This window comes from Lontra canadensis, unplaced genomic scaffold (assembly GCF_010015895.1).
Source record: "Lontra canadensis isolate GAN:19392208 unplaced genomic scaffold, GSC_riverotter_1.0 scaffold299, whole genome shotgun sequence".
Lineage (NCBI taxonomy): Eukaryota > Metazoa > Chordata > Mammalia > Carnivora > Mustelidae > Lontra > Lontra canadensis.
The window spans coordinates 170,811-183,663 of record NW_022631293.1 but is presented as its reverse complement, the minus strand read 5'-3'; the positions used below and the strand labels follow the sequence as shown (position 1 = coordinate 183,663).

At 48.2% G+C, this 12,853-nt stretch overlaps 1 protein-coding gene across 2 annotated transcripts in view; it reads right to left on the bottom strand.

Annotated features, from left to right (window-relative positions):
* Positions 1-1,571: 1,571 nt before the first annotated feature.
* The window catches only part of LOC116862680 (5'-nucleotidase domain-containing protein 3), a 57,531-nt gene continuing 46,249 nt past the window's right edge, over positions 1,572-12,853 (bottom strand). Inside the window, exons 12-14 of one of the 2 annotated variants that reach the window (XM_032850039.1) lie at positions 10,084-10,224; positions 4,443-4,507; positions 1,572-2,462 (exon numbers count right to left, since the gene is read on the bottom strand). In XM_032850039.1, the coding sequence (XP_032705930.1) occupies positions 2,210-2,462; positions 4,443-4,507; positions 10,084-10,224 (459 nt within the window). In that variant the 3' untranslated portion in view covers positions 1,572-2,209. The remainder of the gene's footprint in view (positions 2,463-4,442; positions 4,508-10,083; positions 10,225-12,853) is intronic. The other variant, XM_032850040.1, reaches the window with a different exon arrangement.

Here is a 12,853-nt window from a genome sequence, read left to right as displayed (position 1 = left end):
GGCTCAGACAGACGCCAGTCTTCCCTACGTGGCCCGTCTCATCCTGCCATGTTCAGTGGTGCAGAGACTGAGATCTTAATTGACAATAGGTTATAAAATTCATCATTCGTTTCGAGAAAAATCTTTCTCCCCCAAGGCTTGCGTCACCTAACTTAGCTGTCCAGGAAAGCAGTTTTAAGAACAGCACTACATGGGGCACCTGAGTGGCTCAGTGGGTTAAAGCCTCTGCCTTCAGCTCAGATCATGATCCCAGGGTCCTGGGATCGAGCCCCACATCAGGCCTCTGCTCAGCAGGGAGCCTGCTTCCCCACCACCCCCACCTACCTCTCTGCCTGTGATCTCCGTCAAAAAAAATAAATAAAATCTTAAAAAAAAAACAAAAAAAAAGCACTACTTCATTCTTGAGTACACGAGACACCTTGTAACTGGCACCAAGGAGACAGGGATGACTATCTGATTAGATTAAAACTCAGAGGGAAAAAAAAACTGTTTTACTTCTTCACTCAGCTTCTCCAGACAGAAACTCCAAGGCTAAGAGCACAGCCTGTGTGCCAAGGACCCCAGTACCAAGCGCTCCTGGGCCCTCCAGCACCCATCAGATGCCCATCTACGCTACCTTCTGATGCTCTAGCCACACAGGAGCTAACACCCAGCCGACAGAAGGCCTACCCCGTTCCTGAAGAGGAAAGGCCTACTGGGTGTATAACAAAGTTTCCAAGTAAAAAAGGGGCCAAGTTGGGCCTCCTGGGTCTAAAGGGCATCACGCACGGCATCACGAGGGAAGCCATGCACCCCACTTCATTTGTGGGCCGTGGCAGGTGGTCTGTGGAATGCCAAGCTGAAATTTCATCCGCAGCTGGCTCCAATACACGGACCACGGTAAAATGCAGAACAAGCGAGCACCGCCTACACGTCCCCGTTCAGGGCGCCGCCATCCGCACCCACTGCGGATAAACACGCGTGCCCCTCACGTCGTCCTCAGAGGGCCATGAGACGCTAGACAAGCCGGGCCGGGCCGTTCCTAAGTCTCCTCCTGGCTTTGCCCGCCCTTCATCCTCTCCCACCTTCAAAGCACACCTCGGGAAAACCACCCACGCTCCCCAAATAGCCACACGGTGGGGGGTCGGGGGGGAGCTCAAAGGGGAGGATGGGGCTGGGGCAGCTAAGCAATGACAGGGCTGCCGCCACCTCCCCTGAAGGTCATGCGAGTGTTTTAACAAGATCCTAACCCCGCAGGGCTCCAGAGGGGGCACGTCACGACAGGACATTTTTTTGCCTGCTTCATTTTCTGTCCTCTAAAGAGCACCTCAAGCCAACACCTGGGTGGCATTTTCAGGCAGGATGAACCCCGGGGAGGCCCACCACGGAGGCGCTGGTCCCTCCGGCCTGCTTGTGTCTTGCAGCTGTATTCTACACGGCCGGTCAGCCGGGCTCTAAGGCAGGGCCCCTCTCCTCGCCCTCCTTTCCCGAGGGAGGAGTGGGACCCGCCTCTCGCCGGCGACACCACAGGTGCTCCCAGGGCAGGGTAGGACCCGGGAAGCAGCCGCTGAGGACAACCACGGGGCCAGGACTTGCAACTTCTCTTGTTCAGTTACAGAAGACTTTTTTGGCAAGGAGGCAGAGTCTCCCTTTGAGGGCGGCCACACCAGGAGGCCAAACCCCTGGTACCTTGCACCGTGGGCGCTGGAGGCCACGTGGGGGCCACCTCTGCTGCTTGCTGCCGTGCGAGGCTATTACGGAGCTCGTGGACTCCTCCGTCAGCTTTCCGCGAGCTGCTTACTGTCACATGGCGCTGTGCCCCTGCGGTCCCCGGAGCACTGTCCGGGAATGGTCCGCCCGTTTTCCACGGAAGAGTCAAGAACAGTTTGGACACTACAGCAGCTAGAATTGAGAGATGGCATCAAGGGGTGTCACCGAGCCCGGAAACACGGACACCCGATCCAGGACCTCGGTAAACAAAAAGGCTGATGGCAGGGTTTCAGTATGAAGCTTCCCACTCGGCCCAACAAGAGATGCGAAGTCGGAACTGGTGGGCTGCTCGCTTCGGTCTTAACAACGTGGAAGGAGTCTCCATAAGGTAATAAATATCAAAAGGCATATTTGTATCTTTTCCAAAAGCAACACTCGTCTGCACACAAGTCAACCCCATCACGTCCAGCCAGTTGGGGGCTGTCCCTGCTTCTGGCTTTTTCTGCAGCTGGGCCCCTGGTTACTTGGCATGGGCCTCCTGCAGGAGAGGGAGTCTGAAGGTGGGGGCCCCATCCGACCAGGCAGGAAGTTCGTGCTGCAGCGGAGTCCTCCGCGGGTAGAACGTGTGGCTGACGTCATAGTTCAGCAGGCAGCTCAGAGACGCCATGTAGATGTCCGCAAAGCGTGACAGGCGCCTCAGGAAGTAGGTCGGGTTCTGGTCTGTGCGGAACAAGCTTCCAAACTGGGTGTTGAAGAAATTTTTGGTCATTTCTCTGAAGAAGCAAGGAAAGAGCAAAGCAACAGAAAATGATTCAGAAAAGTCTCTTTTTAAGTTAATGAACTCAGCATAGCCCTTTTATTTGTATAGGACTCACTGGAAAGGAAAATCAGCCTGGAACAGCCCAAGCTCTGCTCAGGAAAACAGTCTGCCCGTCCACTCATCAAATGACTCTGACCACATTTCCCACTTAGGCTGGCCGGAGAGCAGCAGGGAAGGCTCCGGCTTCGACGGGGATGGTCCTCTAAAGAGGCACATCGTTTTCCAAACCAAAACACAGGGGCAGGGGAAGGGCACCACGGACAGATGCTGGATGTCTTCCGTGTCCGAATCGTCCTCATCTCATCTGCAGAATGGGATCAGGACCCCCTTTCTACAGGGTTATCATGAGAACAGAATATGAGAAGACAAGTAAAAGCAGATGAGACACCCTAAAGTACTGTGAGGTCTGGGAAATTAAGGATTATCTGGTAGTGAAGTAAATAAATCTCCGTTATCCAATACCCAGCTCCACACACCTCACTGCCTCTCCGCGGCCCAGGGCACAGCTTTTGACAAGGCTGCTCACCCCTTCCCCGGGCTCTAACCCCTGCAGGTGTGCCTCTGCGTGGAAACCAATACCCCATCTCTCTCTCTCACACACACACATACACACACACAAACACAGGATACGTGCACCATCTGACGGCTGGGATCCCTCCACTCAGAGCAGTCTGGCAAAAGGATAAAGACCACTTGACTGTTAATACCACAGTCACAAACACAGCAGGAAATGTAACTACGTCCACAACCGTGCAACACAAGCCACAGCTGGTAGCAGCCGTCTGTCCAGTAAATGGGAACGGCAGATGCCATGACAACCAGAGTAGAAAATTTTAAAAACTCCATTAGGTCTGCAAGCAGAGCAACATAAACGGTTTTTACAGTTTTCGTGAAAAGCCTCATTAAGACATGAGGTTGCAGGAGACTGAGAACCCAAACAGGTGAAGCGACTCCTTCATCAGACGATCTGCGACTCCTGGGGTAGCGCCTGGGTCTGGCCTTTGGGCGCAAGAGGCCTGGAGTCCAATCACACCATATGCCTCCCCTCACCCTCTCACGCCACATTTCTATAAGAATAATAGATTAAGAACCAAATCAAAATAAGCCCCAGGCAGCCGACACCAAGAGGAGGACTGAATTCAATATGGCTGTGGCCTCTGCAGCCCCCAGGGATGACACTGGCCCCGCTCCACGCCACTCCTCCCAAGCAGGCTGTCCACGGCTCAGCAGCCAGAACCCAGGCAGTGACCACTCCTTCCAAAGCCTAGAGATGGCCACGCCCAGCAAAAGGGGAGGTCACGAGCAAGAGCAGAAACGGCCATATAAACAGTGTCTGCACACATGGCATCCTTCTTAAGGAAGCAGGACTGTCCACGGGCCTCTTCTGAACAACTGTTCCCTTAAGATGCCACCTGCCAAACTTTTCAGACAGCAGGTGGGCTCTCCCCACCAGTAAACATTCTGATACTGAGATGTTTACACATGCTCATATACCCCAATGACAAAGAAGCAGCTAGGCAGTAGGAGCCCTATGAATTCATGGTGGTTCCGAGCCCGCCCCCCAAGCCATCCCAGGAACCACACTGGGCTGCCACCTGCCAACATGAGCTACAACTGGGTCACCAGCTGCGCAGATGGGCAGGTCAAGCGGGCAGGGAAGAGGGATGGGAAGGGACAGCTCCTTCAACCCCGGCGTTCAAAGGCAAGGACTAGAAGTTTGAGAAAGGTCACTGCTGCCTCAAAGAAATGTCACGTGGCCCCCGCTAATGGCAGCCACGGTTTAGTTGTGGCTACAACAATGGCCATGGTCCCATTCACACCTGGCAGCTAAAAAAGGAGGGCTGCCTCGGACCAGCACTGGGGATGGCATGCAGGCTGAGCGGGCATCAGACAGGGTGGCGGGCTCGCCGCATTCGAAATGGGCCCCTCTTACCTCATTTCCTTTCTTTCCTTTTTCCACTCCTGCAAAACCAGCTGTGACTCGGGGTCTCTGTGAACCTGCAGGACACAAGCTAATCACTGAGGTTGCTCTAGTGGCCAATAAGCTCATGGGGTTATGAGAATTTAAGGGGCAACTCTTCTTGGAAGAATTTTATTCCCTGACGTCAAAGACATAGGCACTTGTTTGAAATACTACACTTTCAGATTCCTGGCTGCATTCTTGCCTTTTTCACCAAAACAAAAGTTTTAAATCTCCAACACTAGAAACATGATTTAATAAACAGAGATGGAACATTATGAGCCTATTAAACAAGGCCCCCATTAGCTGGGGCTATTACAGTATTAGTGAAGGCTGTGTATAAACACGATGCATATATAACCACGTAAAACATATGTGTTACGTGTGTGTACAGTGTGTCCCCTACATGTGTGTACCACATGTGCAAACATCCACTTACCACACACCCCCATTACACATATCACAGATGAGTACAAACAAAATCAGCAGGTAGGTGGACTTAGCAGGTATAACAATACGTCTCTAATTACAAGCATGTCAAAACAGGTGCATGTATGTGGCAATGAACATTTTGGCAATGGAAATTTTTCTTTAATTTGTGCAAGGAAAGTGGGATTATAAATAGTTTTAGTGTTTTCCCTTGAGGTGATATTATCCTTTCGGAAGTGTTCAAGGGAAAATAAATAATTGTTCTGTGAAAGACAGGAAGGTAGAGCACCTCAACCAGAAGGGAAAAGCAGAGACTTTTCTAGCTGGGCTGAAATGTGAGCAAAAGGCAAGAAGAGAAAGGACAATTGCCCACAACCTAACAAACGGAATCTCACAGGTGTCACGTGGTTGAGCAGGAACGCCCCCGCCAGGGTCAGAGGCTCACGTGACCATGGACGACAGGTGGGGCTCCCTGCAATTCATGCTCACATGGGCAGCCTTAGAGCCCGGAGGAAAATACCAAACAAGCAGGCCATTTGCTTCCCACATGGGAGCCAAGGCTCTCTGTTTACTGCCTCTGCCCAGCTCAACAGCTTAACTGGCAGTCACCTGCTAAAGGCCTCTGCCACTCGCACAAAACCCAGGTGGACTGAGCTTATAATCTGGATGGATTCCCCCTGCCCACACCGCCTGTACCAGTGGGGGAGGCAACTGCCACTGGACGACCAATGGCTGTTACTGGGAGCACCGGAAGACTGCCCCAGCACTTCTGGGGGTGCTGACAGAGGCTCTGTAAACATGATTTTAATTAGTTTTCACATTTTATTCAAGAAGCTACTCACTGTAGCATTTAGGATCGACAAAATATGTGACTAGATCAGAAGAGGTAAAATGTGTAATTTCTATACACACATGCACACGCAAACATATCTGTACAGCACACCTATGTGCCCAGCATTGTGCTTGATGCTGAAGATACAAGAGAGGACAAGAAAGAGGCCCCCTTGGAGGGTACGCCTAGGTAAACAGACCATGATAAAACCACATAACACCACGAGAGTGAGGGGTCAGTCTGTGAGCAGGAACGCCCCAGCTCTGCCCACACACCCTTCTCAGCCCATGAACTGGGCACTTCCGTCCTTGTCTAAGCAGGAGGGAGAGACGTCTTCTCCCTTACTCTGCCCATAAATGCAGGATGAGAGAATGCTCTGGTGACGGGCATAAGGATTACCAAGTGAATCTCCCGGTGCTCTCTTTCTGAAACTTAGCTGCCACAGGGCATGAGAATCCTCCTCTCCACTCCTGTCCCCTACCCCAGGGCCGGCTCTGCAGACTGGAAGGGCAACCTGTGGTCTTCCAGCTCAAGGCACATTCCCCAGCTCTTCCAGAGATGGAGCTGACATAATGTGCCCCACTCTGCCCTCCTGGGAAGCTTTCTCCACCGCTTACCATCACTGTCAGAACCTCTGCCTCCTCCCCTGGCGCCCACCCCCCATCAGCTTTTGTACATGCTCAAGTCTCTTCTGTTTAAAAAAAAAAAAAAAAAAAAAAAAAAAAAAGGGCTATTTTTCCTTGAGGTACCTCTTTCTCCAGCTCTGCTCCCCCAAAAAGCCAAACTTTTAAATAAGTCTCAGGTGTCTGAAATCTACTTTAAACTGCTTCAGAAGAAGTGTGTGCTCATTAGTGATAACTAATCTTTAAGTGAAACTATACACACTCAGGTGGGTCGTTAACATCAGTAAAAACTCACCAGAAGCCCAGACAAGAGGCCGGTCCCATCTTCGGCCCCAGTTGTTAATTAGCATAATCAGCTCCACAGTAGCAACAATGCAAATCACACTCCATCCCTGCACCAGCCCTCCCACCCAGTGTGAGTGCAGCCCTACAGTCCAGCCGCCCCAACCTCTACCAGGGGAGGCCACATCCAGCCCACCACCCGTTTTTCCCATCGGCTTCCGTGAAGAGTAAGTTCCTTTCTAAATGGTTGGGGGTGTGGGAATCAAAAGGAGAACAATTTTATGACACACAAAAATGATAGGACATTCACATCTCAGTGTCCATCAAGAAAGCCACAGGGACACAACCACGCCCCATCATTTACACATGGTCCTCACTGTCCCGGGCTGCTCTCGGCCACAAGCACAGCTGAGCAGCAGTGACAGACGGCTTGGCCCACACAGCACGACACACTGACTGACCTGGCCCTTTGCAGAAATTGGCCAACCCCAGAGCTAAATGTGGTTGTGACACAAGAACCCGGGAAGGCTCTCTACCACCATCCACCATCACTGCCACCATCCACCACATCATTTTGGACTCTACTTTCAAGGTTAGTTAAACCAAATTATCTTTATTCTTTACAGCTACTCTCTCAAAGCCAAAATTATATACTTATATTTAATTCATCACACTTGGCCGCCAACGACACTCTGCTGGCTTCACAAATTAAAACATCAAACCCAACCTCTGAGGATGTTTTTCTCTTCAGCAAAGAGTCCAAATAAAGGACTACATTTCTGAAAATTACCCCTAAAGGGGAGTGTCTAGAAATATGAGGCAGAAAGTCACTGGAAATATTTAGCTTTTTAGGTGAACATGGCGGCAGCAGTGCGGGTGGAAGGGGAACAGGAAGAACATGAGAAAGGACACTCATCTGGATTTTTTTTTTTCATTATCTGCCCTACTTCTCTCTATCCTCGTGACGCTAACCAGACAGAAAGCTGTGCAAAGAGTTAGAGCCTGAGGTGAGAGTGAGGAAGTTAAGACTCTAGAGCCAGACTGCCCCTGTCTCCAGCCCAGCATCATCACCCGTTACTTGCCAAGTTACTTTCCACCTCCTCTGTGCCCCAGGTGCTTCATCTGTAAAGTGGGAGTGTTAGTATCTACTTCAAAGAGTTGTTTTGAGAAAAAAATGAACATAAAGCCTGGAACAGCATCTACAGTATGGTATCTAGAACATGGCATCTAGAGCATTGTATCTAGAACATGGGTCCTATAGTGTGTCTAGAGTGTGGTTCTAGAACACAGTGTCTAGAACGTTTCCAAATAGCTTGGTTCAGATGTTCACGAACTCTGGAACTCAGGATAAGTTATCTGTCCTTCAGACTCAATTCCCTCTCCTGTAAAATGGGATTGGCAATGTGAATGGTAACTCCCTCTTCTTCCTTCCCCCACCTTTTGTCTTATATAATTATTTCCAAAGTCAGAGAAATATTTTCAGCACTTCCATTCTCTAAAACACAAACTCCTTAATCATCAAACTTTTTATACAGGTCAGAGAACAGAAAACAAAAAAATTATCCTCAGAGCTAAAATGTGGGGCACCTGGGTGTCTCAGTTGGTCAAGCATCGAACTGTTGGTTTTGGCTCAGGTCATGATCTCAGGGTGGTGAGATCAAGTACTGCATTGCCGGGGGGGTGGGGAGGGGCATGGGGAGTGATGGGGAGGGGTGTGGGGAGGGGTAGGGAGGGGTGTGGGGAGGGGTGGGGAGGGATGTGGGGGGCAGCAGGGAGGTTTACACTCGAAAGGGGAGTCTGCTTGAAGACTCTTTCCCTCCCCCATCCCCCACTCTCAAACATGTGCCTGTGTGCACCCACACTACTCTCTAAAATAATCAATAATTTTAAAAAATTTTTAATAAATTCAAAATTTTTTAAATTAAAATTTAGTGACACCATCCACATGCAGACCGTATCTATGTCTGTCAGGCTGACAGCATGACAGAGGGAAGGCAGCGCTGCCACAGCTACGGAGAAGTCTAACCCTAAGAGCAGGGAAGCACTTTGACGTTGTGCTCAAAGGCTCGGACTTGGACGTCATACATGCCTTAAGTTCAAGTTCTTGCTTTGTCATTTTACAACCTCAGACACGCTGCCTGACTTCTCAAACACCCATTTTCTTTATTCTAAGTGGAAAAACTGTACCTGCCTGCAAAGGACAGCCGGGACTATTAATGACTCGTGTGTGCAGAATAAGCACTCCGCACAGCGTCTGGCATGTGAAAAGTAACTATTATTATTGTCTGACCTATGTACACACTTGAAGCTACATTAACCCAGAATTGATGCCTTGTATTTTTAGAAAAGCACCTCACAGACAAGCATAGTAAGGGATGCATCACAAATCCTCATCACAGACCAGCCAAGAACCAATGTGGGCAGAGCCCACTGGAAGCAAGGCCCGGGGGACGTGCAAGGTCCCATGCTCCGGAATGTGTGGGCCCTGGAGTGAGGGCCTGGCCGGCCGCTTCTCACAGCTCTGCCTGAGCTTACTGCCAGCTGCCTCTATGCGGGCTGCCAGCTGGGCCGGGCAAGGCAGTCCCCTGCCCATTCCCAAAGTGGGCTGGCAGACTGTGGGCCACAGGCCATGGCCAGAAGCTACAGGTGTGTTAGCCAAGAGAGCGGGCAGCGTGCTCCTTATCCTAAAAAAGCACTCACACTGGGACGGCTGCAGGCCAGGTCAGCTGAACCAAGCAGGAAGCAAGGTGTCTCGGGAGAAGGGGGAGTGGGTTACAGTGACAAGCGAGGGGTAGCTTCTGTGAGTCAGAAAAATCACCAAAAACAACAGTCCTCACTAACAGTCCGAAACTGGCTACATAACTTACACAAAGGAGAAACTGCCACTGAACTCCACTGAGCCAGGAAATTGTAAGTATTATGTTCAAAATCAAGTGGAGGCTATATGCAGAGATACTGACTTCTGCTTTGAGACCCTCTCCAGCAAGCCGTGATGCCCAGCCTGAGGGGTTCATTCCACAGGACCCTTCATTTTGCAGATGGGGAAACTGAGGCCCAGAATGGGGAAGTCCCACAGCAGCAGGCCCAGGCAGAAGCAGGACTGGTCCCACACATCAGCAGAGGTTCTCAAATCCCATTATTGCACAGGATATCTCCCAAGAGAGCTTTAGTGGGGAAGTGAGGACACAGGATTTCCACTGACAGAGGAATCTACACAGACCCCCGCGTTTACACGGCCCCACAAAGCTCTTCTCAATGAATTTGCGGGGCACTTTTAAAGATGTCTACACTCTCTTGGGGGCAAAACAGCCCCAGGAGTTATTCTGCAGGATGCCTTACACCTCATGCTTTATAACCACAGTTAAAAGAAAATATTTGAAGTAACTTTGATTAGAGGACTAACTTCAGACTTGAAGAAAAAGGAGGCGAGAGAAAAAAAATCCCAAACCTGCATCTGCTCCAATAACCCGGTCAGGGTCTGCAGCCAGGTCATGGTTTGAATGTACTGCTCCGTGTTCATGATCCTGAGCTCGGACCTCAGCTCCGGGATAATTGCACCAGTTCGCCAGCCGTGCTTCAGGGTCAAATCCTGATCGCAAAGATCACCAAAAGTCAACACTCCTCTCGACAGAATTTATACCATTCCATTCCCTTTCCCAGACGCAACAGGCGTGCACTGAATTCCTTTTTCACTGCAATGCCTAGTTATTAACCAAGCCAAATTTAGTCAATTACATGTAATTAAGCCAAGTCAGCCACAGGCTTTGATCATAACACCCAAAGAGAGTTTCTGTTCTGGAAATAATGGCTGTGAATCAAGCCCCCGCAGAAACACAGGGTCTGAAATCATTAACCATGGTCTGTAGAACAACAGTTAGGTCAGGGGCAGAATAAGAAGCTCCACTGAAATGCCACTGGAGGTCTTCATTCAATTTGTCCACAGACCACTGGGGAGCACCCACTGTGTGCTGGGCCTTGTGGGTTATGAGGAATTTTAAAATCTCAGGCTTGGCATGATCCTACAACACAGACATACATGATCACATTTCTCATGCCAGATAGAGTGAACTTGTGATTTGACAATTAAGCCAAAGTATCTGTCAACAGATATATCCTGGGAAATCTAAGCTAAACAATCAGCATACTAAATGGTCATTCATTTTCTCATTTGGCAAATATTTATCCAACTACTAAGTGCCAGGCCCTGTTCTAGACAATGAGGATAAAACAATGAACAAAAACTGACAAAACCCTGCCCTCATGGGAAATACATGCAAAAAATAAACCAAAGTATGTACAAAGGCAGGTGGTGATAAATACAATGGTCAAAAATCAAGCAGAATAAGAAGGAAAAAAGTTACCATTGTATATAAAGTGGTTAGGAAAACAAGGCCAATAAAGGGATGTTTGAGAAGAGATCAGAAGGGAAGGAGAGTGAAAGTATGAACTATGCGGGAGGAGAACAATTCAGGCTGTGAAAACAGTAAGTGCAAAGGCCCTGGGGCAGGAACATGCTGGGGTGGGGGTGTGGACGTAGAGTTGTAAAGGAACAGCCAGGCAGGGAGCCTAAAGCTGAGTAGGAGAGGGCAGAGGCAGGTTCTGCCTTCAGAGAGGAGGGCTTTAGAAGGACAGATCAAGCAGGGCCTTGTAGGAAACCGTAGGAAATCAGGCTTTTATTCTGAAGAATAAAGGAAAGCTTTGAGGTTTTAAGGAATAAAGTGGTATAAGGTTTAAAATCTTCAGAGTTCACTGGCTACTCACCTAAAGCCAGAATCCCTGCTCCATAAGTGCTAAGGATATTGCCTACTTTCTTCACCTACTGAATTTCTTTAAACCTTTCAGCATTTCTCCTCCTATCATACATGAAAACCTACAGCATAACCTTTTAAATACTCCCAACAGTGGCAAACTTTTGAAGGTAGCTTTTATTTCTGAAAATAAGTAAAAAGTCATCTGGAACATTTCGAAGACTAAAGCATATGATAATAAATTACTAATAATAAAACTGATTCTCTCCTGTGCCTCACCCTGGCTCTCCAATCTATTCCTAAAGGGGCACCCAAATGTGTGTTGACAAAGAGCAACATTAGAAGTACCTACATTCCCAAGGTGACTCCCCTAAAGGATAATGTGCTTTGCCACATAATTTCTGACATGTTAATGAACTGATCTTTTATAACAGTGGTTTTCAAACTCTGGCATGGGATCTAACTATATGCTCCAAGAGACTATTTATTTACTAATTTATTTATTATCTCTACACCCAATGCAGGGCTCAAACCTACAGCCCCAAGATCAAGAGTCATGTGCTTCACCAACTGAGCCAGACAGGCATCCCTCCAAGAGACTCATCATAGATCTAAGGACACACATAGATTGAAAGGTTTAAAAAAGATATTAGTAACCAAAAGAGAGCAGGGGTGCTATGCTAATATCAGACAAAATAGACCTTAAATCAAAAACTGTCACAAGACACAAAGAATGACAATTATATAATGGCAAAAGGTCAATTGTTATAACAATTATAACCATATATGCACCAAACATCAGAGTGCCACAATCTATGAAGCAGATATGAACAGAACTGAAGGAAAAAACAGCTCTGTGGTAACAGCAGGAGACTTCAACAGTCCACTCCTATAACAGAAAAATGACCAAACAAAAGATGACACGTCAGGAAATATAGGACTTGAACAACACTGAAGACCAACAAGAACTCACAGACATATGCAGAACATGCCACCCAACAAAAGCAGAATGCACATTTTTCTCCATGCACTTGAAACAGTCTCCAGGACAGAACTTATACTGGATCCCAAAACAAGTTGCAATAGGTTTTAAAATCATACAGAGTATCTTTATTGATCATAAGCAGTGAAGCTAGAAATCAACAGAAGGAAAAACTAAAAAGTTCACAAACATATGGAAATGAAAGAACACCCTCTTGAACAAACAATGAGTCAAGGAAATCGTGAGAGAAATGAGAAAATACCCTGTCCCAAATTTAAACGCAAATGCAAACGTGACATAACAAAACCTATGGGATGCAGCAAATGCAGTAGTAAGAGGGAAATTTATAGCCATACACTATATATACAGTATAGCCATAGCCATACATATGTGAAAAAAGAAATGTCCCAAATTAACAACTTCACACCATAAGAAACTAGACAAAGACAAAAAAAAAAAAAAAACAAAAAAAAAAACAGAACACTCAT